This window comes from Corvus cornix, chromosome 6, assembly GCF_000738735.6.
Source record: "Corvus cornix cornix isolate S_Up_H32 chromosome 6, ASM73873v5, whole genome shotgun sequence".
In the NCBI taxonomy this organism is placed as follows: Eukaryota; Metazoa; Chordata; class Aves; order Passeriformes; family Corvidae; genus Corvus; species Corvus cornix.
In genome coordinates, this window is record NC_046336.1 from 30,639,148 (window position 1) to 30,664,457 (window position 25,310).

Here is a 25,310-nt window from a genome sequence, read left to right on the forward strand (position 1 = left end):
GGTGTTGTAAAATCAGTAGACTTCCAAAATTATTTTCCTCCTTTCTGTAGATGTATTCAGGAACAGAAAGGGAGCCTGTCTTACATCTGCTGCCTTTGCCAAGGTTCAGCAACAGATTGCCCTGTTTGAATTAGGATAGGAATCATGAAAGCAGCTGGATCAGCCTACAAATTCAAAATGTAGGATTTCACTGCTCTCTGCTAAATGTACAGTGACTATGTGGATGAGGAAGCTTAGAAATTTAGAAAGTTTGTTTTTTCCAGGCTGTCACAGTTCCAAGGTAAGCAGCACTTTGACCCTCACTTAGCTCTTCCTGTGCACCACACTACATGGTGTGGCACTCACTGCTTCCTCGGGGAGCTGTGCTGCCCCAGCCAATATTTCTACTAATTTTAGTTCTTCTAGACTAAGAATACTGAGGGGAGGTCATCCTACCTTACTGCCTCAAATGAAAGAATTCCTTGATATGGTTGAGGAGAAAGACTTAAAAAGAAAAACCCCAAAACAAACCTAAACCCCTGTATAAAGTTAGTGTAATTGTAAACAAATATAATGTTAGGAAAAATACAACCCTAACCATGTGTGCTAGAGTCTTGAAGGCACTTGTACCAAAGGTCACTCACTGCTTTTGTCAAATTTCTTTGTGTCAGGTTTAATTAATGAGAGTTAAGTCTCTCTTCTTGCTAACTTGAAGGGAGTTTCCCCTGCTGTTCATAGGATGTGGAGCTTTTAGGTGTTACTCTGCAAGCCCCCTGGGTGAAGAGAGAATTTGTAGTAGTTCAAACTGATCATTGAACTGGCAGGACAATTTCCTGGCCTTTGGAGAAGGCTACCAAACAAAATCAACCTTTGGTAGAAGCCTGCAATTATCTAGTCTAGATTAAATCTTGATGAAAAACGCTGCTTCTCTTAAAATCGAGGTCATGAAAGAAGGGAAGCTGCTCCCTTGTTCAAACCACTGTGGAACATCTGCCAAGCTCTTCTGCTCTTCTCTGGGGTGTCTCTCGCAGCTCCCCTGTGCGTGCCTTTTTGCTGGAGAGATGTGGCCATATCCCCGTGCATCCTGTTGGACCAACCTCCTCTCTTGGCAGCCCTTTCTCCCTGCAGCAGCGGCGAGGCTTTTCCCACCGCCTGATGCTGATGCGCCTCACGCCGCTCCCCTCGCACCGCGGCTGCCCGGGCTCGCTTGATTTACAGTAAGGAAGCGGGTGCTCCGGGCCGTGGGTGAGGGCTTTCCCGGCGGGGCGGGGCGACAGGGGCGCGGCTCGGCTCTGCTCCGGGCGGGCCCTGGCGCGGGGGATGGAGCTGGAGCTGGAGGAGGCCTTCGTGGCGGCGGGGCCGTTCGGCGCTGGTCAGCGGCGCCTCACGGCGCTGCTGGTGCTGCTGCAGGTGAGGCGGGGCCGCCGGGCTCCTCACGGCCGCTCCGGCCGCCCGCTTCCGCGTTCTGGGCGTCTGGGGAGCTGGAGCTGCGCGCTCCCTCTGGTTTCTCCTTCCGCAGCCCGCGCAGCGTCCCGGAGGGCGCAGGCAGAGCGGGACGGCGGTGCCGCTCCCGGGCACAGGCTGCTGCTGGCGCGGCCGCCCGGCCCCGCTCTGCTGAGGGGCTCCACGCTCGCTTCCCGCCCGCTCCTGCGCACCCCCGCCCCGCCGGCGGCTGCTGGTGGCTCGGGCATTCCGCTGGGAAAGGGGGTCACGCAGGAGCCCGAGGTCCTCTGTCCCCTCCGTTCCTTCGGCTCAGAGGACTTTCCCCCTGCTGGTCCCAGCCGTGGGCTGCTCCGCTGGCTCCTGCGGGGGCTGGTACAGGAGCCCTCCCCTCGCATTACCGTGGCGGCAAACATCCTCTTGGAGCCCCGCTTGGATTCATGGGCGTTCCAAAACGGATTTAGTTCTTTTCCAAGTTGCCTGTCAAACCTCTTGCTTACCTCAGTGCTGTCTTACATGCTTAACTTGTCAAAGTTTGTGATCTGTTTTTCCTATTCCTATGCACGTCTTTTTATCGACTTCATTTTTCTGAAGAGTGACTTTTAAACTTCTGCTGACTGGAGGGAAATGGAGTCTAACCCTACCAAATGTTTTCTTTGGTTTTTTTTGGGTTTTTTTTTCCTGTTTTTTTTTTAAATTTTTTTTTCTTCTTAATCTCTTGTGAAAGTGTTATGTAGGATGCTCTCTTTAAATAGTGTCCATACCCCGGCATGCAAACATTTATGTTTCACTCTCTTTGTTTTCTTATATCAGGTTTCCTCCTATTAGTGTAGTTCTACATTGAATTAAACACTGTTGGGAGGGAAATTGGGCTGGTTGCAGGTTTTGGTTTGTAACTTGTTTCTGCAAGAGTGTCCATGGTAAGCACCGGATTAAATGGTACATTGAAACAACATCCAGCCAAAGCACCAGCCAAAGACTTGTGGCCTAATGAAGAGAGCCATTCTAGAGGCAAAGCTTCCATCGGTGGTAACCTCCTAAAAATCACTGATGTGTGGATAGGCTTAAGGATAATATTATTTTAGGTTAGAAAAATAAAGTAGCATGCAAGGCCTGGGAGATATGTAGAACATCTTGAGGCCCATCTCAATAAATCAATATTCTCATACGGGTTTCTTTATGAAACTATTTTTTATTCCTGCACATTCTAGTTTTGCTGATGATCAGGTTAGGAATTCAGTTCCTGAAATGGAAAGAACTAGCGAAGACTTAAAAAAAAAATCTTGGATAACTTTTTTTTTTTTTTTACTTGTTACTGCAGGTTTTATTCTTTAGAATGTAGTAAGTAAAACATCTATTACATAAAAAGTTTTAGTCTTAGATCACACCTATGAAACCATAATGAAGTTTTTAATTCTTTCCCTTCCTATGTCTGGCTACAAAACTGCAAGAACAAACTGAACAACTCTACAACAGGAAGGAGGGTATCAAGATGCAACTTTCCTTGGAAGTGCAGCAGCCTCTCTGGAGTGGTACTTGCTGCTCCCAACAGCCTCCATGGCCACATCTGGGGATTTAAACACAGTAGACTGACTGTGTTTTCTCTGGGATGCTGGGTAAAGGGAATTTGCTAACTGTTGGTTTAATGAAAAGCTTGCAGTATTCCAGTAGGTCTCTTGGGATTGTTCAGGGTAAACAATCATGTTTTATTTTTAAGGTATACGTGGCTTGTCAGTCGATGCTTATTGTGCTTGTGGGAGCTGTGCCTGAGTATCACAGAGACCAAGAAGGAATTCTGGTGAGCAGAGCTGAGCTTGCCAAGCATATCCATTTTGCCAGGAATTTCACATCCATCGTAACTGAGGCAAGTACTTCTCTCATTTGTAATAATTTCTCCTCCTCTTGGGATTTATGTCAGTAGTGCACGACATGGTGCTTGGGAAAGCCAAGCAGAGCTTAGTGTAATCTTCTGCTCATGGCACTAAAAATTTTTAGAATCCACCTATCTGGCTCTTTCATTTTATCATTTTAAAATCTGAGAGTACGTGACTGAATAAATCTAATGCTTATTAATTTAGATTAAACTTTCTGTATATTATTTATTTTGTTTTCAGTTTTACTTTCATCTGTTTTAGAAAGTCATTAAGGAAGAATGATCATTTAATTAGCAGTTTATAACTCTAGAATTTAGAATGAGCTCCTCTTAATGTCTGCTTTGTACTGAGAAAAGCCTCAATCTGTCATGTGTGCACAATCTGCTGTGGATGTAAGCTTTGCCATGAGCTGCATTAGTTACTCACAGAAGATGCATATTAAAGACTATAACCATTAAAATGGAACTCATGCACCAGTCTGGATATTTCTGTGAAAGTGGGAGATGGAACAGATTGGAGTTTGCCAAGTGGGACAGAAGCTTGACCCTTCACCTTCATGCCTTATGGATTCCAGGCAAGAGGCTGTGCTTGCTTTTTCCTGGTCCCTGGGCTATAATTGCTCAGGCAAGCAGGAGTGACCTCAGCATCACTGCCAGTGTCAGAAAAAAGGCTGTGTGGGTGGCTTGGCTGGTAGTGTGAACTGCAGGAGTTCTGCTGATGGAATTCTTGGAGCAGTTGTCAGTAAACTCCTGTAAGACAGGTTAGCACTTGGTGTGTGGCTAATGTCAAATTTTGCTTCCTTCCCGTTATTCCAAGTGGGCCTGTATAGTGTTTATCTTGGAAAAATGTAGTGACTAGACATAAGAAGGAATTATGCAACATTGGATCGTATCCTCTGTCAGAAACAGAAATTTCTGATTAGCCTGTTTCCTTCAGGTTCAGACTCTCAGCAGGATGCCTAACATAGGGTAGTGCTTAATTTATAATCAGAAGTCATAAGATTTTAACTAATACTGTGGTTTTTTAATAAAAATAAATTTATGTTCCTATGCATTTTTTAAACTTTATTTTAAGATTTCTGAAGACTGTATTGTTAATAGTTTTTTTTTTTTAATGAAGCCTTTAGATGCTGACCAGCATTTCTCTGCTAGCAGTCTAGTAACTAAATCAGACAAACCAGACTGCCTTGTGCATGTAAAGAGCTCAGAGGATGCCTGTTTTGGTGAGAGCAAAACTGGCAACATTTTTGTTGGTAAGCTACAGTTAATTTTGAAGAATATTTAACAACCTCTATTTGTGAAAATAAAGTAGATAGATGCATTCTTTTAAAAGTTATATTCTTCACAGATCATTATATCAGACTTGTTAAAATATACACTTTGATCCACCGAACAGCACAAGTAACAGTTTGCAAAAGCAGTCTTTTCTCTTGTTCTACCCTGCAAGAGCTGTTTCTGTAAAGTTTATTTCCTTTATTTTGTTGATGGAGATTAAACTTCATGGAGCTTAAATATTCTCAGTCCTGTTCTGGTTTTGCAGGGGCAGTGCTCTCAAAAAAACTCCAGAATGGCTTCAAGAACTAATCATTGTACAGGCTGTCCGCATGCCTCGCCCCATTGGGAAATAGTATTTTCAGTCCACTCTCAGTTACTTCACTGTGATGATTTGTGATTGTCCTGCCTCAGTTTAGATTTTGGATGAGGTAGAAAGTATATTTTTTAAAGAAACCCATAATTTATTTGTAACTTTTGTTTGATAACAAATGCACATGCGCAATAAAATACCGAAATACCAACGAGTAGACCATAACTAGTTCTGAGCATTTTTATGAAACAGGGACACTTTTCTGTAATCCCTTTCTGGTTCTCTTCAAGAGTGCATCGTGTGTGTGGTGAGGAAAGGCACCAGGGATCCCTCATTGTTCAGGAAGCACAGCATTAACTCTCTAAGTACTGCAGTAGTGAATGTGCATTATACTTCTTAACAATGAAATTTTAATACCTGTTCATTGAAGTAGCTGTGCTGGTTTAGTGCTGAGATGGCTAAGCTGTTCACAGGTCAGACTTTCCTTGTTTTAATAACCTAAGATAAGCTGCCTTGCCAAAGCTTGGGAACTGGGGTGCAGCTAATGATGCTTACCAAGTGGAATGATTTTAATTTATTACAATGCAATTTCCAGGAGGAGAGATATTAGAATCTGTTAGAGAGGAAAGAATATGACTATTGTTGGCTTACCTATCAAACTTTGAATAAAACTTTAATGGAATATAAAACAAGAAGTGGGAAATGATGAGAAGAATTTTGATAGTTTTAAATTATTTTTTGAGGAAGGGCATACTTTTAATAAGGATTTGTATTTTTTTTTTTATAGTGGTACCTAATTGAACAAGAAGCCTACAAAGTAAGCCTTGCATCATCCCTGTTTTTTGCTGGATTGCTCATTGGAAATATCACATTTGGCCCTTTGTCAGATAAACTGGGCAGGAAACCAGTGTATATCTCAGGTAAGATGGTTAAAAGGTTTTTCTTAAGTGTTCTACATGGAAAACATCTCTTTCTTTCCTGCCCCTGGGCCACCCTACTGAAAGGCTGCTCATGGGTCCCTTGCTCTGTCAATGACGTGTTATAAGCGTTTCACTTGGAGTGGAGCAGCACTGAAACCGATTCTTGTCAGTGTGCTGAGCAGCACAGAGGTCATGAAGTATCAGTGGGAGGTGAAAAAACCTGGTTTTGCCATGGCTGTCTCTGTTGGAGCACAGTATTCCACATGTTGCCTAACTATATTGTTCCCAATAAAAAATAATCTGCTTTTTTTTCAAGGGGGTGGGGGAGACTGACTTTTCTAAGCATCTTCAGGGTGGGTTACTCAAGTCCTGGTGTTTTGTTTTCCAGCTGCGTTTGCAGCCAAAGGGTCTTCTTGTTAAATGAGAAAATTTTCTCAAGGAAATGCCATCTTTGGCATTGCAGACCTCAGGCATTGTGACTTGAAAATGATTGTAATTTTCATGTGGTGTGATTTCAGAAAGCCAGAGATGAGAGATGAGTACTCCAGACTAATCATTACAGTCACTAACTGGCTGTGGTCTCTTCCCTTCTTTTGAGTTCAAGCTGTGTAGCAGAAGTACTAACTACATTTTATTCTGTCTCTGCAGGTCTATTTTTTGATGTCGTTTTTGGGTACGTCACAGCCTTAGCTCCGAACTATGACGTATTTGCAGTTTCACGGTTTTTTGTTGGAATTGTGAATGGTGGAATGGCTCTTGTGTCTTTTGTCCTAACACAAGAATATGTAGGAAAATCATTTTGGTCATTTACAGGTGGGATTTGGGATATATTTAATCATTGTTACTATGACACATATTGTTCTGTCAGTACCTTTGTATGTTTTTACCAAGTCAAGTCAGTTGTAGTATAAGTCAGATGAGTGTGATGTGATTCTTCCAAGTTCTGATTTCTGTGGGAAAGGTGCCTGAATAAGGAAGATGGGACTGAGTTTATTTGATAAATAGCAAAACCAAGGTTTTCAAATTGATACATTAATTCCTAACATTTCTAAATTTGTACACTGCATTACGTTAAAAAAAAAGTTTCAGCAGATCCTGCCTAATTCATCTGTATGGTACCTTGGGAAGGTACTCTGGGAACTTTCTCTGAACCACAGAATGAGTTAGTGCCTGAACTGTGTTTTTTCCACTGCTGAATGTGCTGACTCTCCAGTATTTTTAAATGTCCTTCTTTCATATACAACTGCCAAGACCTAAATAAGTTTAACACTTGCATATCAGACAGTTGCAAAGCTGGAGTAGCCCAGGCTGCAACTACTTTCCAGCTTCTAGAACACGGAGAAAACCATGCTCCAAATGCTAACTTGCTGCAGCTGGAGGTATATTTCTCTCCCTCATTTATTCAGTTGCTTCATTCTACTGTTTTTCGTATTTTTTTTCTCTGGAGTCCTGGGGATGTATGAGACAGTTGTGGTTTAGTTAGAACCTTCCACTCTTTTTTTTTTTTAAGTACTGAATTTTCCTTTTCTCCTGAGTTCACTTTTCTGACTTACGCCTTCTCTCTCTCCCACCCTTCCTTGCCCTGTTGTCTCTGCTCTTCCCTGCCTTTTCCCTGCAGGGCCAGCCTCCTGATGGATGGAAGAGACAGGCCATTTCCTACTTCCTAGAGCTCGTTGCTCTAGGTGCTCTATTCTAATTCTGCTCAGCGCTGAGAAGGAGGGGCTGAAGGAGAGGGAGCTGCTGGATGCAGCTCAGCTGTGCTGGGGCAGCTGTCCTGGGTGTTGGTGTGAGCTGGCCCTTGTGGGCCACAGCTGAGAGTGTCTGGGTTCCTGCAGGATCTCCTGTGCTAGGCTGCAGGAGGTTTGTTGCTAGGCTTTTGGAGTTCCAGTTGACCCCATATTCTAAACATTTTTATTTATGCTTGTTCATCGGACATCTGCTGTAGTAAACCTCTGGCTTGGCAGCTGGTTTTGTACTGAGCTCCGTCCTTGTACTTTTAGAACTTAGTTTCAATTTCTGCTCCAGCCTGCCATTTCTATTCAAGATTGCCCTAACAGACCTAAATAAAGCACTCATTCTCAATGTGTCCCCTTCCTGCCCTCAGGTTTTCTCTCTGCAGGTTTCTGTTATTTTCTTCCTCTCTTCCGTGTCCTACTCTTTATTTTTCGAAGGGGGGAAAAACCCCAACCCTCCCACACACTACACAAAGCTGTTCTTCATTGGGATTGCAAAATAGACTTAAGCCAGCTGGTTCACAAGTGCTATAAACATAGCTCATAAAATTGCTATTTTATTTAGGTGTATCATGGGCTAGGAATTTTGGGCTTCTGCTTAAGAAATGTTTTTCTTTTGCCAGTGGTTTCTGTAGTGACTGGTTTGCTCTTGTATTTTCAGGGTCCTTAACTAATTTGACGTTTGCAGTTGGCATTGCTGTTTATGCTTGGCTGGGTTACTGTGTCAGAGAATGGCGCTACCTTGCCTTCGTGGCGAATACTCCAGGAGTCTTCTTCCTCCTCCTTTCTTTGTAAGTGGTTCACATGCATTATAATGATCAGAAAAAAGATGCAGTAATGAAGTTACTTTTTCTTGTCATCGTTTGAGTGAGTGGCAAAAATGAGGATAACATTTTTCTTCGTGGGTTTGTGAACCAAGCAAGGTTAAAATTATATTGTGTGGGAAGAAGGGGTGTTAAATGAAGCAGAAACTCAGGGTTACCCAAAATACAAGTTTGTTTTTCTGAATGCTGTTACAGCTGTGGTGGCCAGCACTGCAAAGAGCAGCTGTGTGCCAGCTGTCCAAGAAAACTCGATTACAAATCTGCTTGGGGAAGGGAAGGAAGGCCTGCCAGAGGCTGCAAGCTGGAGCATCTGCCAGGAGCACTGCCTCTTGCCAAGGCAGGGCTTCAGCACTTGAGAAGTTTTGGAAGTTGTCCTAGAGGGATTTTAGAGTTTCTTTCCATGAGATGCATGCAAAGGGAAATAAGTGGGAGCACTTGGAATTACCTTTTTAGCATGTTCTGCTATGTATCTGCTTGCTTCTGAGGTTCCCTGTGCCTGTTCCTGGTGCTGGGTGCTCCTGTTTAGAATTCCTACACTGGCACTATCATAATAATGATTTTAAACTGCATCAGTATGTAAAGAATTAAGTGCTAGCTTTGGCTGGCCTGTGTTCTTAGAGAACGTTCTTCTAACATAAAAAGTTGCACACCTTGTACATTCCTAATCACTAGTTAAAACTGTAGAAGAAATTAAAGAATTAGCATAGTAGGTTGCCTGCACATTAATGCAAGGAATGTCTGGCATACAGCACAGATTGAAAAAGACTCCTCTGATTTCATTTTGTTAGATAGATCTTCTCTTGAAAGAAGTTCTGTTGAAGACTACACTAAAAAACCCACCTCTCTTCCTGTAGTCAAAGAATACAAAGCCTGAGGGCATCATAAAGAAGTTCTGCATGATATATTTTCCTCTATGGCATTCTGTTTGTGATGAAGTAGAATTACTTCCCCAAATACTAAAAATACTGGGATCCTTTAAAGTAATGGAAGTTAAGTTTGGTTATAGAATGTATATCTCTGTTAAGAGTGCCAGAGAAAATAAATGTTCAGTTCAAAATATTCCATTCTTTATTTTATGGCTCATATAAAAGCTGCAACAGGGAAAAAAAAAGTAGGAATCATGAAGTTGTGGTAAGCAGGGATATTCTGATTATATGTGGGAATAAGAGGTTTAAAACCTACATCAGCAGCAATGAGCTGGTACTGGAGCCTGACAGTTAATTCCCCAGGAAGGTTTCCTTCCTTTTCTTTCCACTCTTACTCAGAGCCCTTCCCATAATGGGAAGCTTGAAATAAACTTTATGAGAATGAAGTTTTGTCCAGGCTGCTCAGATAATAGAGGTTTGAGATGCTTCCTGGGCCATGGTAGTGTAGTGTTGCCTAAGAAGTAGTTCAGCACAAGTCAAGGTTTCGGTGTCAGCTCTTTTAACATCACTGAGTGCATTGTCAAGCATCTCCCAATGATCCATCTGTAAGGTTAACTGTTAGCACCAGGCTACTTGGAACTGAATATGCAGAGCGGTGCAAATAGAATGTTTTCCTCTGAATTTCATACTGGTACTTTCTTTTCAAGTGTTGATCTGCAAAATGGAAAGCTTGACTTCAGTGCTGTGTTCATATGAATGAACTTTACGTTGTTGATTTTCTGTGCTGTCCTGTTAGCATGCTCCCAGAATCACCACGATGGCTGTACTCCCAAGGGAAAATGGCAGAAGCTGAAGATGTGCTGCAGTACATTGCCCTTGGTAATGGAAAAGAGAGATTAAATCTGAAATTGAAGCCAAATGCAGTAACTTTGAGAAATGGTGAATCAACAGCTGGTATCCTGACCTTGGTGAGACACCCGGTGCTTCGGTGGCGAACCCTCATTCTGATGTACCTCTGGTAGGTAATAACACAATGCCAAGGTGCTGGGAATCAGACAGCAGGAAGCAAACAAAATCTTCATCCTTTTCTCTTAAAAATGATGTCCTAAGAAAGTAAATCATAAATTTCGCAGTTGATGGCAGGCAACAATCATCTGAAATGATGTCTTGAAAGGTTGGTGTTTTGTTATTGTTGCTGGTGGTGTTTTATTTTCAGTGTGTTGCTCAGAAACTGCTTCAAAACCTACCAAGAAATAATCTGGTGAGAGCATAATATTTATGCAGACTGAAATGAGAAGCCGAAGCAGAAATAACTGACAGGATGTGTGTTGGAACCAGTCTTGGGAAGAAAAGGCCTGCCTGGATAGCAACCATAGAGATCTGAAATAAGAAGCAGCCCAAAATTACATTACATAGACTCAGTGGAGGAAAATTGTGAGCAAGATAAAATACAGATTGCATAATTTTATATTAGGTGCTGTCTTGAAAAGTGATACAACAAGACCAGTTAATAATACAACTTTTCTGGTTATTTTTAGGTATGTCTGTAGTTTTGTGTACTATGGACTAACTTTAAATGCTGGTGAATTAAGAGGAAATCTGTATTTAAACGTGGCTCTTTCTGGTCTTGTGGAAGTTCCAGCATTTCCCCTCTGCATGTTTTTTATTGAGAAATCCTGGTAAGAAAAGTTTATTTCCCAGTTCTCTTCACACATTTGTAGATACCATAGAAAAATATTAACGTTTTTCTCAGTAAGATATTTCACTATTTTTCTGAACAGTGTTGGTTCTTTGGGGATTTACTCCACTGTGGGGGTTTCTGCACTTGATAAAGAAAAGAGAGCCTGGTTTTCTGCCTCTTCACTTTTTTTAGTTCTGTTCGTATCTTGCATTACTCCAGAGATAAGCTTTTCAATGATTAATGTTATTTAAAAAGTTGGGTCTTTATGGAAAAAAGGAATAGCTTAGTTATTCAAGTATCTATGGGTTATAATATATCTCTTACATATTTTATTCAGAATAACTTGGGTTTTTAGTGCCTACCAACTGCAGTTGAAAGCAGTTTTCAGAATTGTTCATTTTTACTTTTCAAAGAGATCCTTGAAGTGAGAACTGCTGAATTTTCATGAAGGTGTGGATGAGCCATGTCCATGTATTCTCATACTTTTCAGTGTGTTTGGAAGCCATCCTTTTTATGTAGGTTCTATTTTCCAAAGGCCAAACAGTCCAGCAGCGGAGGGCTCCTCAGGGTTTCATGTAACCTTCGCATTCAGTATCTTTGTTATGATACTTTGGTCTCACTGAGGTCAGTGGCAAAAATCCTCTTTTCTTCAGCCTGGAGAGGATGCCACCTTTGGGGAATTTTGGGCAGTAAAAAGCTGCCAGCTCAGTTAAACTGCAAAGCAAAACAAGCAGCCCACCTTCACCTCAAGCCCACAAAGCCTAAGTCACACATCTATTTCTTTAAACTGCAAACTGCACAAGTCCTTTATTTTTTTTCCCTTTTTTTTTTTCTTTTTCTTCATTGTAATTTGTCAAAGTAATTGTAATTTTCAAGCTTTTGGTTTCCTGAAGTATAGATAGGTGTAGTTTTAGATGCTTTAATAAAGAAGAGAATGTGACAAACCACTGCTCTGTTTTCATTCAGTTTTAGTGAGCAATATCCTTAAAGTATTACTTGCTTGTTGCAAAAATATATTTTATATTTTTAAAACCAAGCATTGTACATTTGTTACAGATAAACTGTGGTTCTACTAGTATTTCTATAGTTAGAAATAGCTGTGAAAGTTCATAAAGTAACAAGGACGTGTAATATTTCTACATGCCTGCAAACTGTTGCTAAGAATATCTTTACTTGTGGGTCTTTGCAAATAATTATGAAATATTTAAATATGGCAGATGTGGAGATGGGCTGATGATTTTCTGTCCTGTCATCTTCTCTTTTATTTTAAAACACCAGGCAGTAAAAATGGCCCTTAGTGATTTCTGTGTGTATATTGTTAGACACAAAAGCATACAAAACAGTTTTACAGTGGGTTACAACTGTTTATGTTTATGCAAAGTTGTAAAGGAGAAATACTTAAGAAGTATTTGAATTACATTTTCTTGAACATTATTAATTTGATCTTCGTGTGTATGCACTGTAATACCCTTTTGGAGACAAGGCCCATTGCCTTGCTTAGTACAGAGAGGAAAAAGTCTTGAGTTCTTGTTGCCAAAGTAGATGGAATCTTCTCAAGGCTACAAATTCCATAGCTTAAAAATGAAAACTTGACTAGAAAAAGGAAAGCTGTTTTGGGAGGATTTCAGTGCACAGAACTAGAGAAGCAAGATTTGAAGTACTTACCAAGATACAATAGATTTATAACTGTTCCTTATGCTGCTGTGTACTTTAGTACTTTGATATTTTACAGACAAGTTGAAAGACACCCAAAGGACTTTGTTTACATCTTTACCTTGGTGCTCTTTTCCTTCTAGGTCTGGCAGACGTAAAACCATGACGTGTTTCCTGATATTTGCAGGATTTGCCTGTATATTCACCATGTTTTTACCAACAAGTGCTGGTAAGTGTGTGCTGCTGCAAAGCCAGAAGTTTCCAAATTTGGTTAAAAGCTGACAAAACAACTTAATGGATATTTTGTGACTGAGTATTATGAGGGCCTGAAGACCTATCAATTTATACTCCTCTCCTGCTTTCAGGGCTGGTCAGGGAGCCAGGGTCATGTCTGTAGTCCTTTTACCTTCCTGCAGGCATAATTTGAACCTGTTAATTGACTAAGTTTGTCTGACTGTAAGCCTTGGCTCTTTGAAGGTCACGTTCTGTCTCAGGCACTGACACTGCGCTCATCACTTTCAAGCAGTTAACCTTATAAGCTCTGGATTTTATCGCCAGACTGCCATGCAGTGTAACATTAGTTTGACTGGATCTTGACAGTGTGAGATGCCAAGCTTAATTTTTCATTCTTTTTGGTGGCATGTGGTAGGTATAGAAATAGAAATCTGAGGTTTTATGGAATTGGAAGCGTAACTCATCATTAAAAAGCCCCAAGCCACTACAAAGCATAAAAAATAATTTTGTACTTGAGAATAAAAAATGAAAGTCAGAATTGCAGTATGGAACCCATAGAGATGCCAGAAGCTTGCTGTCTATGTCAGTCTCAACTGGGTGTTGCTGTTTATGCAGTTGTGAGGACAGTTCATAGTAACAGTGGAGTATCATCAAGTATTTTTCTCTTTTCAAAAGATATGTTCTTTTCTGGCATTGTTGGTGACATTAACAAAATTTTGGGGCTTATATTTTCACTTTCATTTCCATTTCAAGTTCAGTTTTTCTGTATTACTATTTATTTTTGCTACTGAAAACTTACAGCACTAACAAATAGTGTGAGGCTGCTCTCTGCTTTTGTTTTTCATAACGTCACTTCATTAGAAATGCTTCAGCCTTAGCAGTGTTTTGACTGAGGAGCACCAGCAATGTGATTACAAGGTAGTCTTCCATAGGCTGTATTTGTTCTTAACAGATATAAATGCTGTCTGGCATCAGTTCCAATTGATCTCAGAAGTCCCAGGAAGAAAAACAGACAGAGATAAAATGTCCCATAATCTAATTTGCCATCTTGTCTTAATTCAAGTTCTCAGACGTTTTGTTGCTCCTTTTATTGAGGCAGATTCTTTATTCCAACAGATTTCCTCTTTATGCTTCTTATAAATTTTAAAACAAAATGATAGAAAAGCAGTAGGGACTAATTAGGATAGGGTAATGTTCCCGAAGAGTTGCTAATTTACAGGAAGTCTTCTGCCTTTTCCAGTTGACTTGACTTTAATCCCATTAAAACATCTGACTTTGCACTGTAGAGAGGGTAAAGCTGGCTCTTGGCCCGGAGTGATCCTTGTCAGTTCAGTAGAAATAAATTCGATTCCAAGCTGATGGAAACGAGTCACGTTGGATGAAATGAGGATTGTTGCAGCTCCAGTCTGACCTTCCTATTAGTATTATGTTTGTCTAAGTCTCTGTTCTTCTGAATGACTGGTAAGATCCTTGATTTTATTACAAGGGATTTAAGATTTTAGTGAGATGTTGGGCACTTGCCTCTTGTCTGTAACCTTTGCTTGATTTCTACATAACTCTGCTAACTTGTGAATGAGAATCTGATCTGAGTAATTTCCCCTGTGGAATAAGCCAAGAACATTTTTGTTATTAGAGTTGTGTACTGAATTTAAGACTAAAATTCTCTCAATGGTTAGGTAAAAACTGATATATCCCTCAGCTTCCTCTTTCCTTATCACTCAAACTCAGCAATTAGTTTGTGTATCAGACTGGAAGATGGTGAGGGAGAATGGAGCTGTAATACTATTTTCTTCCAAAAGCTGCTAGAAAGCACAAAGATATCTGCATTTTGTGTTTGCTTTATACTATAGTAAGAAAAGGAGACTACTAGTCTAGAGGTAACTGGATTTTATCTTTCATTTAGATTTATCTGCTTGTGCTGAACACATAATACCTTTTTGTGGCTTTTATTGATCTGCTTTTCACTGAAAAAGGAAAGAGAATTTGCAGTTATTTAAATCAATTTTACCTCAGCTTTTGTTAATGTTGGTTATTTTGTGTTGAGAACTAACCTTTTATGGTGGATACTTTTTCTGAAGTAAGTTTATAAACTCCTGGTTTCAAAAGTACTGCTTAAGTGAACTTTTACCATGAAGATGACTGGCAGAGGGTGACTCTACATAATGGCACTGCAAATGAGACTATTAATGGCAATGACAGCATCAAAACTTAATCTCACAGAGAAACTCCTCTTCTAGAAGGTCTTAGACATCAGCACCGCTTGTTACCATTTTCTTCCAGTTTACTTCTCTAAATTCCAAAGATCTACTAATGGAAGGTCATCCCTTATCAATAAAACTGAAGTACATGGATTTAGAGAGAACTTAGAACCTTACTTTTACCCATGTTTGGATCAGTTGCCCTGACTGGGCTGTTTCAGGCAGCCTTGTGTGTGTGCAGCTGCCACTGCACATTCGGTGGAAAGGTGTGAGAGCAGCTGTAATATCAGAGTTCCAGGGGGTGCAGGGACATGCTTGGCCAGACCAAGGGAATGACGGATACATGTCCACCAGAATCCCATAGGAGAATGTGCATTCCTGCTTTTAATGCTGTTACATTTTTTAAATGGAAAGAAAATCATGGGCTGTTCTGCAGGAATTGCTAAAAGTATGTTCCAAGACTGTGAGAAAAACATAAGGACTATGTCTGGGGTTATTTTCACTGTATGTCAGCTTCCGTGGGTATTGCCAGTGTGCTTCTCATCCCACGATAATTCCCCACATGGCCAGCCTTCAGAATCCCCTAAGGGAGGGAACCTGGAGAACAGTGCACTTAAAATTCATTCCTAAGAATCTGAGTCCTAATTTCTCTGTCTAGACAGCTTCTTTCTTCTGTTTTGATAGTAAAACCAAAACTTCCAATGCTGTATTGCTAATATGTGGATTTGCAGTGTTCAGTTTTAATTCTTCCTGGGAGAACATGTTTGAAACTTACAAATCACAAGTACCTTCACTGCCTTATATTTGCTTAACAGAAGGCAAGGGATGTCCCAGCTTTCTGACAACACCCAGCAGGGCTCTGGAGGACCAGGTTCACATCTTTCCATCTGGCAACTCTATGGAATATTGGAGTTCTTCCTGAGCAAAAGGAGAACTTGGATGAAAATGCTGCACATCTCTTTTGCATGAATTACAGAAATAACTGCAAAAATGCACCACGCTTAGAGAAACTAAATCAAGTTTCTGGATTTCAGTTTACATACAAATGAATTTCTTCATCAATTGAAACAGAATTTGACTTGAGCAGATGAATTGTACTGAGAATATTCAAGGGCAAAACTAAAAGAAAAGCAATTGAGACGCAATCAGAGTTTCCCATTACTTAATGAATATCATTTGATGCCAACAGAAGCATGATGAACTCAATGCTTAGGAGGAGAACCTGAAATATGGCTAATCAGAGCATTCAGGGTTTTTTTCCATGCTGAAAAAGTATTAAATTATCTTCTTGTTAAAACAGATGGTGCAAACATAACCATAACCAAAATCACATTAATTAAAGACTTTAAAACATGCACACTTCAGTTCAGCTGACTGAACTCTGTTAGTAAACTGGGCTGCACTAGCATTTGTTCTTTCCAGTTACAGAGCTGTTGCAATTCTAAGTCCTAAGAGGATGTCCTTGGGGAGCAAGTAAACTCTTGGAGTGAACAGTGCGTGTTATGGGTTGACTCCAATAAATGGGCCAGAGAGGGTACAGTGTCTGTGCTCATCAAAAGACGTGGTTACCCGGTGAGATGTTCTGATTGCACAGCTGGAAGTGGCAGCCCTTCTGTTTCAGCCTGTGACAGTTTTGTATTTCACAAAAAAATTGGGTTGGTTTTCTTAGTCCTATATACAATTTTAACCATCTGTTCTTAAGCTAGTTTGGTTGGGAAGAACTGAGACAGTGCTTTTGTTGAAAAATGTATGGATCAAACGTTGGATATGTGTGATAATCTCCTAAAGAAGCCTGGATGTTTGTGTAAAAAAGAGTAATAAAAGAGACTGTTCATGCCTACAGCTTGTTTTTTCTTTCCTGAAAGGTCTCCTCCTTGGTCCCACTTTGTTAGCTCTGTGTGGAAAAATGATGGTCAGTGCTGCTTTCAACATCCTGTACATTTATACATCTGAGCTGTACCCAACACTGCTGAGGTAATTTAACAGAGCTTCTGGGTAAATAAAATCTGTTTTCATGCTCAGCACTACTGATTGCTGGTATGCTTTAGTATTTATCTGTAATTATTTTTGCCTGAAATAACAGTATGAATCCTTCCTGTAATGAAGCAGCTTGCCAGGGCTCAAAGGAGTTTTTCCTAGCAGTCACACCTTTTGCACCTGTGCACCTTCCCAGGCCGTTTGGGACAACTTGTTCTAGGTCTGAATCCAGAATAGAAGCATGAAAACCACCCTTCTTGTGCTGCAGTGGTAGGTGCTGGGTTTCTCACTTCTGTTGGTTTTTGGGAGTAAAATTACAGGGTGCAAACCCAAACGTAGCGATGTGATGAATTGTGTGCTAACCTAATCATAAATGGAGAGTATTTGCAGAAAGGACTATTTATACAAGTCCTTATGTATACTTACATCTCCTAGATGATTGTTTGTTAGCCCACTGGAAAACAAGTGCTTTTCTGTATCTTTGTTATTAAATATTCATAATGCAACTAATTTAATAGTATCTCTATGACAGTAATTTGCTCTATACCATTTAATTAATGAAGAACTGGGCTAAAAATTTATTTTTCATAGTTCTTACCAACTCTCTGTGAGTTTATTCTGTTATCCCAAGAAAAAGCCGAGATAGGAAAATATAATACACAGTCTTGTTCTTCTCACCCTTATCTTGATTCCATATGATTTTCCAAATGGTACTCCAAGTACATGTTCAGAATTTGAGTCATACTGCAGAACTTTGTTAAGAATAGCAATTTTAAATCTACTGCAAAATCTGGGCCCAGTTTAGAGAGTGCAGGGAAAGCTGAAAGCTGATGAGGAAGGTGTCCCAATGTGGACTGTAGCACCACAGAGGGAGGGAGGTACGTTGGTGACATAAATCCAGGTCATTGAGGGCTTTGGGGAAAAGTTTAAAAAGGGGAAACAAAAAAATCCTCCAACAAACAAACCCCTAAAAAAAAAAAGTGTGTGACTCCTTGGCACAGGTTTAGGTTGAACATGCAAGTCCCAAGCATGCTAACTGAAATAGGGTGTGGGGGCTTGTTTGCATTCTCCCCATCCAAACTTTTGTATCCTTTAAAACCTCATTGTTTTCCTTTTTGTTTTTGTTAGTTTAAGTGCCTGTGTTTGATTTGTTTTGTTCTGTTTGTTTTGTTTTTCCTGTCCCCTTTGCTTTTCTGGAGTTAATAATCAAGAAAATTAAATCTGAAAATGTTTTAGTTTATTGGTTTCTGCTTTTTTTGCTCTGTTTCCATGTTACACTATCTTCTTAAGTCCTATTGATGTTTGGTGCCAAGGATGTCACAGCTCATACCTAGCAAGAATTACAGCACTGTTTCGGTGTGTTTGAAACTAAGCATTTGTAATTAGGAATAAAAATCAAGTAAAGTACTGCTTCACTTGAGAATCTGAAGTAATATTCTGGCAAAAAAAGTACTTTGCATGTCAAATTCACAGACCACCAGTGGAGAACATGCAAGAATAAAGACAGTTTAAAAAATCAGCAACTTTTATTAGATAAGTCATGTTTAATAACGTGGCAAACTGTTATGTTAAACCATGGGAAAATTCCTGCCGTGTGACAATTTATACATTTAACAATGTTTAATACCTCTCTGGTACTTTTAATTGCACATACTATAGTTTCTGCAAGGGAAGTGGTGATGGGTGTTAAATTTAAAGCAAAGCAATAGCACCATCTGGTGGTGTCTGCAAAGCTTTGTAGTGCTCGTGGCATCCTTGCTCATGTCATGGGATGAAGCGTGTACGTTGAAAGGCAGAGGAGGTAGGATCACTATTTTTTTCCTTTTTTTCCCCCTCAGTTAGATGTTTTGCAGAAAAAATAAGTTTTCAGTCCTACTGCTCCTTATTTAAACCTAATTATTGCTTGAGGCATGAAGACTGTTAGGCACATATTTTAAGTTAGCTGGTTCATGCAGCAATGACAAATACATCTCGTGCTAGAAACAGGGCAGTGCTGTAGGTTAGGGAGTGTTTGTGCTTCGGGCTTTTTTCCTTTTTGATGTGTCATTAAAATACCTATGGGGGAAAAGAAGGTTAAAAATAGAAAACTTCAGCGCTGCTGCATTTTGGACAAAGAGTAAGGTTATCTTTGGGGACAGAATGTAATCATGGCTCTAGTAATACAGCTATAAGAATGAACTGGTTTTTTTTTTAATGAGAAAATGATTGCAAAATTACGATGCCCTTGTATTTGATGGATGAAATCAGAGTGGGGCCACTGGACTGCCTAGGATAGCTTTTTTGCTTATTTTCAGCAATTACTAAGCTATTTGTGTGGTTTTCCTCTTGGATACCACTTTATTCTGTATAACCCAAACTCTGCTGAATTCTGAATTAAAACTATCATATGGTCTTCTAACAACTGCTTTCATTTTGCACTGGAATTGAAATGACGCAATTTGCATTCAGGACTACCTTTTGCCCTGTTACCTCTCACCAGGAAACAAAGCCAGCAAACTTCTGGGTATGGACAGACTTGGGGGCTGTGGGAAAGATGCTTCCAAAGGAATGGTTCACCGACAGACTAGTGTGTCTCATTCAAGGATTTTGTTGATGGGGAAGTGCTTGGCCTTGTCTTGTGGGGTTTGGGTCAATGTTGCCTCAATGTGAAGAAGCGCCAAAGTCACTGGCTTCTCATCAGCTCCCTCCATCATCTTGTTTCCCTTCACCTGTGCAAAGGGCCATTAGGAAGGGATGTGCAGGTGGCTGATACTGGGACACTGGTGACCCATGTCACTGCTCTGCTTCTTTAACCCTGTCACTGTGACAAAAGGGTGAGCAGGAGCAGCTCAGCTCTGCAGTGAGACTGAGGATGAGGAGTGAGAGGAAGCAACCAAGAGACGTAGAGAGAACAGCCACCTTGAGCTTGTTCTTGCCATCTCACTAATGATGGTACCAATGGCCGTCTCTGAAGGGGCTGTTACATACTCTATGTAGGAGTGATACAGAGGTGGAAGATGTTTGCATTTGATCAGGAAATAAAAGACTCGAAGGACTTTTTAACTTTCTTTAGAGAGGATCCTGCTATTCTAAGCCATGCTTTGATATCACAGTCTAGATGAGATTCTTTTGAACTTATCTGAAAATGGAGGGGAGCCCAGAATTCAGCAGCTCCTGTAGTGACACATCTGGCCAGATGTTTTCAAGCTTCACACTGGCAAATAGTGATTTTCTGTTTGGAGGTAAGCACTGACTTTTCAGTTGTGCACCCTGAGGCTGCTTCAGTCTGAGCTGCAGATAGCATCTCTCTGAAGATCCTGTCACATTTTGAAATCATTCCCCATTCAGCACAGGGATGTCCAGTTGAATTGCCCTATATGGCATCTTGGAAAACCTCTTTGTTCAAACTTCTGTGAAGGGTGGTTTTGTGAGGGTTTGAAAGGCTGTGATTTTACCTTATCTGCAGCCAGTTCAGGAAAACTTTTGGAGTAACTGCTGGAGGTCTTAAAACTTCATTTCAATTAAAGACTACTGATAATTTATATTTTTAAGTTGGCTCTGACAGTGCCACCACATGTTCATGCATGACTCAGTTGTGTATTCTGAAAGTACAAATCTTTCATCCTTTGTTCAAAACAGAAATGCTGGCTTGGGTGTGTGCTCCATGTCTTGCAGATTTGGGGGCATTCTGGCTCCGTTTGTGCCATCTATGGTAAGATTATTGAGTTTTTTATTTAACTCAGATTCCCATAATTTCTCTCAAAAGCACTTTGTTGATTTTGGTACAATGTATGCCTATATTCCTTAAAAAAAAAAAGTTGGTTTTATGAAAAGTTAAATAATGTTCACTCAATTTCAAGAATTAATGAATAAGACTCTTAAAAATACCTAGTATTTTATTGGTTTTTGAAATAGAAGTCTAATATTCTGTGTTGTGTAACTATTTCATGTGTTAGTGAAATGATTGCTGTATAATGCATTTGGTACTGCTAAGGCTCAGTATCTGAATTCTCTTAGACATGTAAAAAAAAGCTGTCATACGAAGGTGTTTCTGTGAAATGCTATTTTTTGGGTTTCTTTGCTCTACTAGTATATGGAAAACTGCACAAACTGCTGGAGTGACAAGTTGTAGTATTTTGGTTTTGACTACAGTTGATGTATTTTAAGAGCAGGAAAAAATGCTGTGCTTTTTACTATGTATTTTGAATTCTAGAAATCTCTTAGTCCTTCTGTACCGTTTGTGGTGTTTGGAATCAGTGGACTGTCAGCAGGATTCCTGACTCTCCTCCTGCCAGAAACACTAAATAAGCCAATTGCTGAGAGCATTGAAGACCTGCAGAGTCACAGATACCAAATGCTCCAAAATGAAGAGGCAGAGTAATTTTTTTTTTGTTTACTGTACCTTTGCATTATTCTCCCCTGTGTTGTATGCAAGCCACAACTGACTGTGTCTTGATTAGACTGTGCATTAGTGAACATGCGCAGGAAGGCTCTAAAGCCATCTTTCTGCTGTGTTTAATGGAGATAAGATTTATTCCTTGGCTCTTAAGGATGAAAAAGCTAATAACCTGTAGCAATCACCTATAGGCATTAAATGACATGTAAATAAATACTATTCTGTTTCCTTAAGAAAAAGTCTAAAATAATCAAGGACAATACATCCAGCAACATTCCTGTGTTTTTTCAGTAAAACATTTAAGCATATTTATCGTATATTGGATTGTGCCTTTTTGTAATGTTTATAGTAGAACATAATCTACTATTAATATATTGGAAGAAGTGTTTTATCCTTCATCAGTCTTCTGGGTCAAAGCCATTTAAAGTGTTTTCCTGTTGTTGATATGCACTAAATTAAACTTCTGAAGTGGGAAATGAAATTTTTGTTTGATTCAACAGGTAATAGAACAGGAAAAGTAAAGCATATCCTGTAAGTTTGGGAATGGTTTCTCAGAAGAATTAGTTTTAAAAGGAAGGAGCAGGGAGAGGATTTCTCTAAGAAAGGAATTGTTAGCTTAGAATTAAGCAGGCTTAGTGTAGAAATAAAAGAATATGTGGTTTTCTTATGTTTTTTCTTGATATGCTATCTTGTTAATTATCTGGTAATTATTGTACTTAATCAGTTTAATGATACTACACAAACTATTTTGTTCTCTTTTTATGCCTAATACAGCGTAATGCTGCATTCAGCTTTCCAGAAATGGAAGAAAACCCCCGAGCTTCTTCAAATACCATTTCACTTCTAATTTCTTTTAAAAATCAATGAATTCGGCTTTTCGCATTTAATATTAGGCTATAAAATAGGACAAGAAAAATACGAGATGCAAAACATTTTTCAGTAATTATTTCTCTTCTGTCTGACAGGCAAACCTGTTAGAAGACAACACTTGAATGTGAGGCCCGTCTGGAAATGAAGCCTGCATTGAGAATCTGAAGGGCAGAGTCTTGCCCCAGATATCTGACAGGAAACATTTGAGGACTCATGTATAATGCTGTTTGTAGCATGCTCAACAGTTTTCATGTGGAGGCAAATGGAGAAGATGGAATAAGTTGATCAAAGCATGTGAGAAAAGAGCCGACAAATCTGTGCATTAATTTAATGACTTAACAAAAGCATACTTCAGAGGTTTGGACTTCTCTACAGCTTCTTGAAGTGAAGTATTAATTTATTTTACGAAATGTAATTGCTAGCTTCAGATGAAGCTATAATGTAATTGAAGTGATGTGTATAATTTAAAATTTAGATGCCTTATATATTCTGTTAAGCTGGAATTGTGAAAAGGAGCAGCATCCAGTATATGCTGATTTTCTCTACAGGATTTTGCCTCGAAATTACAGTACATGCCTCATGCTGTGAAGAGACCAAAGATTTCTAGGGGTTGTTGACCTTACTATGTTTAGCATAAGAAACCTGAACAGGAGATAAATAATACTATATTGGAAAAACTGCCAGGACTTGAAGAGGTACATTTAAAGGAGACGATGAGTAACCTTTTAGAGAAAGGTTGTTAAGTTCTAGATGTACATGTGGAATGAGAAAGAATTGAACATGAATTATATATTGTATAATATAAGTAGTGGTGTATAATCCAATATATGTCACATAATCAATTAGAAATTCTTCCTGCGAGGGGAACAGTGATTGGCTAACAGTTAATGTATTTATGTTGGAGTTGATACACCAGAAATATTACAGGTTTTTTGATAGCAAACACAATTTTGTTATAAAAAAATAAATTTTAACATCTGTATTATGAATACTGCTTTTCCCAGGATGTTTACACACCTTTTTTTTGAAGAATACATGTATTGTTTTGATTTTGGCCCTTTAATGTACTGATGGGAAAAGGTTACTGCAAGATATCTGTATTTTGAGACGTTCCATAGTTAAAGAATAGTTCTGCAATTGAGCAAGGACCTGTGGAAGTGTGTGTGCATTTTTATACACAGCTTGCTCTGCCTGGCTGCCTCACCAAACCCTGTGCTGTGCCCATGTGTGCTCCACCAGGAGCCTGATCAGGACCCCAAGAAGTGATGATCAGTTGGTGATCAGAACAATGTTTAGGTAATGCTGACATACAGGTGGATGGCACATGCATTTCCTTAACCTCTGGCGATAGAGCTGGATGACAAACACCCAATAGAATGTGCTGCAAACTTTTATCTTCTGATAATTTATTTATACAATGAGGATTAGATTTGAGTTTGGGATTTTTTTTTCCTGACTAATATTAATGCCTTCTATTGCATTAACATTTATAACCATAGTAACTATTGTACCTCTTCAAAGGTATAATTGGGTCAGCAGGGATATGGTAAAGACCAAGTTTTGTTACTGTAGACTTCAATTTTTTTATTATAGGAAATAAAGTTTAATAAGAAATAGAATGATATAAAGTTGTATTCCCAAAGCAGAGACAAGACTCTGGAATAGAAGGATCGTAAAGGTACCATTATGTGGTGGGAGTGTATTTCTCCGTCCTGCACTGCAGCAGTTCATTTTCCCTCTTCCTTTCATTCAACATTATGTGAAAAATGGGAAACAAAGATAATTTGCATTTTGAACATGCTTACTTCTGCTTTATTTGACCTGGAATTAATGAATTCTTTGCCTGGGGTGACTTTGTGAATTTGGTAGACTGATGACCAGAAAGCTGTGTGTCTCGAAAGAAGTTAATTATCTTTCCAGCAGCCCTGGCATGACTCATGGTACCTGGAGCTCTTTGTATGAGCCTAGGCCAGTGTGGAAGCTGGTTTGGTACTTTGTCTCCAAGATACAAAAAACAAAATACAGACGGAAACATAAACTTCCATTTTTTGCATCTTAAGATTTCTATTCAATTTAACACCTTATTTACCATTTTACTTTAGATATCCTTGCTGCCTTTTGGTATTGCTGTATAAAATGATACTATTTGGGGGAAAAAATTGTATTTTTCCTGTTTGGAAATAAGGAAATTATTTGCAGCTTTGTTAGAAATATTTTCAGTTGGACTAATGTCATCAGTGCATTGAATCTTAAAAGGTCCCAAAGTGAAAAAACAACTGTGTGTCATTCATAACTGGCTGTGTCATAGAAAAGGCAGCATTTTTGGTCAAGTAGCAGTATTTTAGGGTATGTATCTTCCCTTAAAGTTATGACTATGTAGAATTGGAAGTTCTTAATGTAGAGCCACTTCTTCCCTGTGTTTAATAAGACAAAGCATTTGGTGGAGGGGGGGAATGCCCTAATAAATTCTTTACTCAGTGTGGGACCATTATCTATTGCTTTCCTTTTCCTCTGTAAAAAACCAAAGGGAGCTGAATAAATTCATGTGGCTTAATTATACACATTAGGTCATAGTCTCTAGCCTTAAGTATCACTTCTGGCTCTTTCCCCGTGCTTTATTTGTGTGTAGAAACTTGATTGTAATGTTGCATCTGCCCTGTTCATCTGTTTCTGTGTTAGAACAATGTCTTCAGTGTTTTAGCACTTGGTTGTGAAATTGCCTTTCTTTCCTGATCTGTTTTTAAACTGATTTGAAGTCTTTATTTCAGCATTTGAGAAAATTCTGCTGCTTTCTGGATTTTATGTTTCAGCTGCAAATCTAAAGTTATTTAAAAAAAAAAAAAAGCTGGCTGTACTTAAATACATCTGTGGTGCTCACAGATTGTCCAGAAAGGAAGTCTGAACTGATTCCAGCTTTTTCACTTTGTGTTTCATCTCTAATACTGCTGTGTCTTTCCCTAAGGTGTGCTGGGGATTTTTTTCTGACTTGGGTGCTGAGCAGAGGTGAAGCTTGAACATTCATTTATGCCACCTACTTTTTAATGCCATTTGCCTGTCATTAGGCTGTATTTATCCTTTAACTCTTGATTAGGTTTGCTTAAG

General features: G+C 39.5%; 1 protein-coding gene across 3 annotated transcripts; it reads left to right on the plus strand.

Annotated features, from left to right (window-relative positions):
* The first annotated feature begins 1,280 nt into the window (after nt 1-1,280).
* Nucleotides 1,281-23,356, plus strand: LOC104690235 (solute carrier family 22 member 15-like). 3 transcript variants are annotated; one of them, XM_010400914.4, is made up of 12 exons: nt 1,281-1,389; nt 3,137-3,283; nt 5,665-5,797; nt 6,446-6,610; nt 8,192-8,321; nt 10,017-10,238; nt 10,759-10,899; nt 12,698-12,783; nt 16,852-16,960; nt 20,582-20,654; nt 21,156-21,319; nt 22,304-23,356. In XM_010400914.4, the coding sequence occupies exons 1-12, from the start codon at nt 1,300-1,302 to the stop codon at nt 22,314-22,316; spliced, it is 1,473 nt and encodes a 490-aa protein (XP_010399216.1). In that variant the 5' UTR covers nt 1,281-1,299; the 3' UTR covers nt 22,317-23,356. The 3 variants fall into 3 exon arrangements, with proteins under 3 accessions (XP_010399216.1, XP_019142230.1, XP_019142232.1); XM_019286685.3 differs by having other exon boundaries at nt 21,156-21,314; XM_019286687.1 differs by lacking the exons at nt 16,852-16,960; nt 20,582-20,654; nt 21,156-21,319; nt 22,304-23,356 and adding an exon at nt 15,802-16,828.
* The last annotated feature ends 1,954 nt before the right edge of the window (nt 23,357-25,310 follow it).

What these genes read in the sequence shown, in the direction of transcription:
- LOC104690235 (XM_019286685.3), top strand. Translation starts at nt 1,300, where the DNA reads ATGGAGCTGGAGCTGGAGGAGGCCTTCGTGGCGGCGGGGCCGTTCGGC. An exon ending in TTCTTCCTCCTCCTTTCTTT is followed by an intron (nt 8,322 to 10,016) that starts GTAAGTGGTTCA and finishes CTGTCCTGTTAG; the next exon opens with CATGCTCCCAGAATCACCAC. An exon ending in CTGTACCCAACACTGCTGAG is followed by an intron (nt 16,961 to 20,581) that starts GTAATTTAACAG and finishes TGTTCAAAACAG; the next exon opens with AAATGCTGGCTTGGGTGTGT.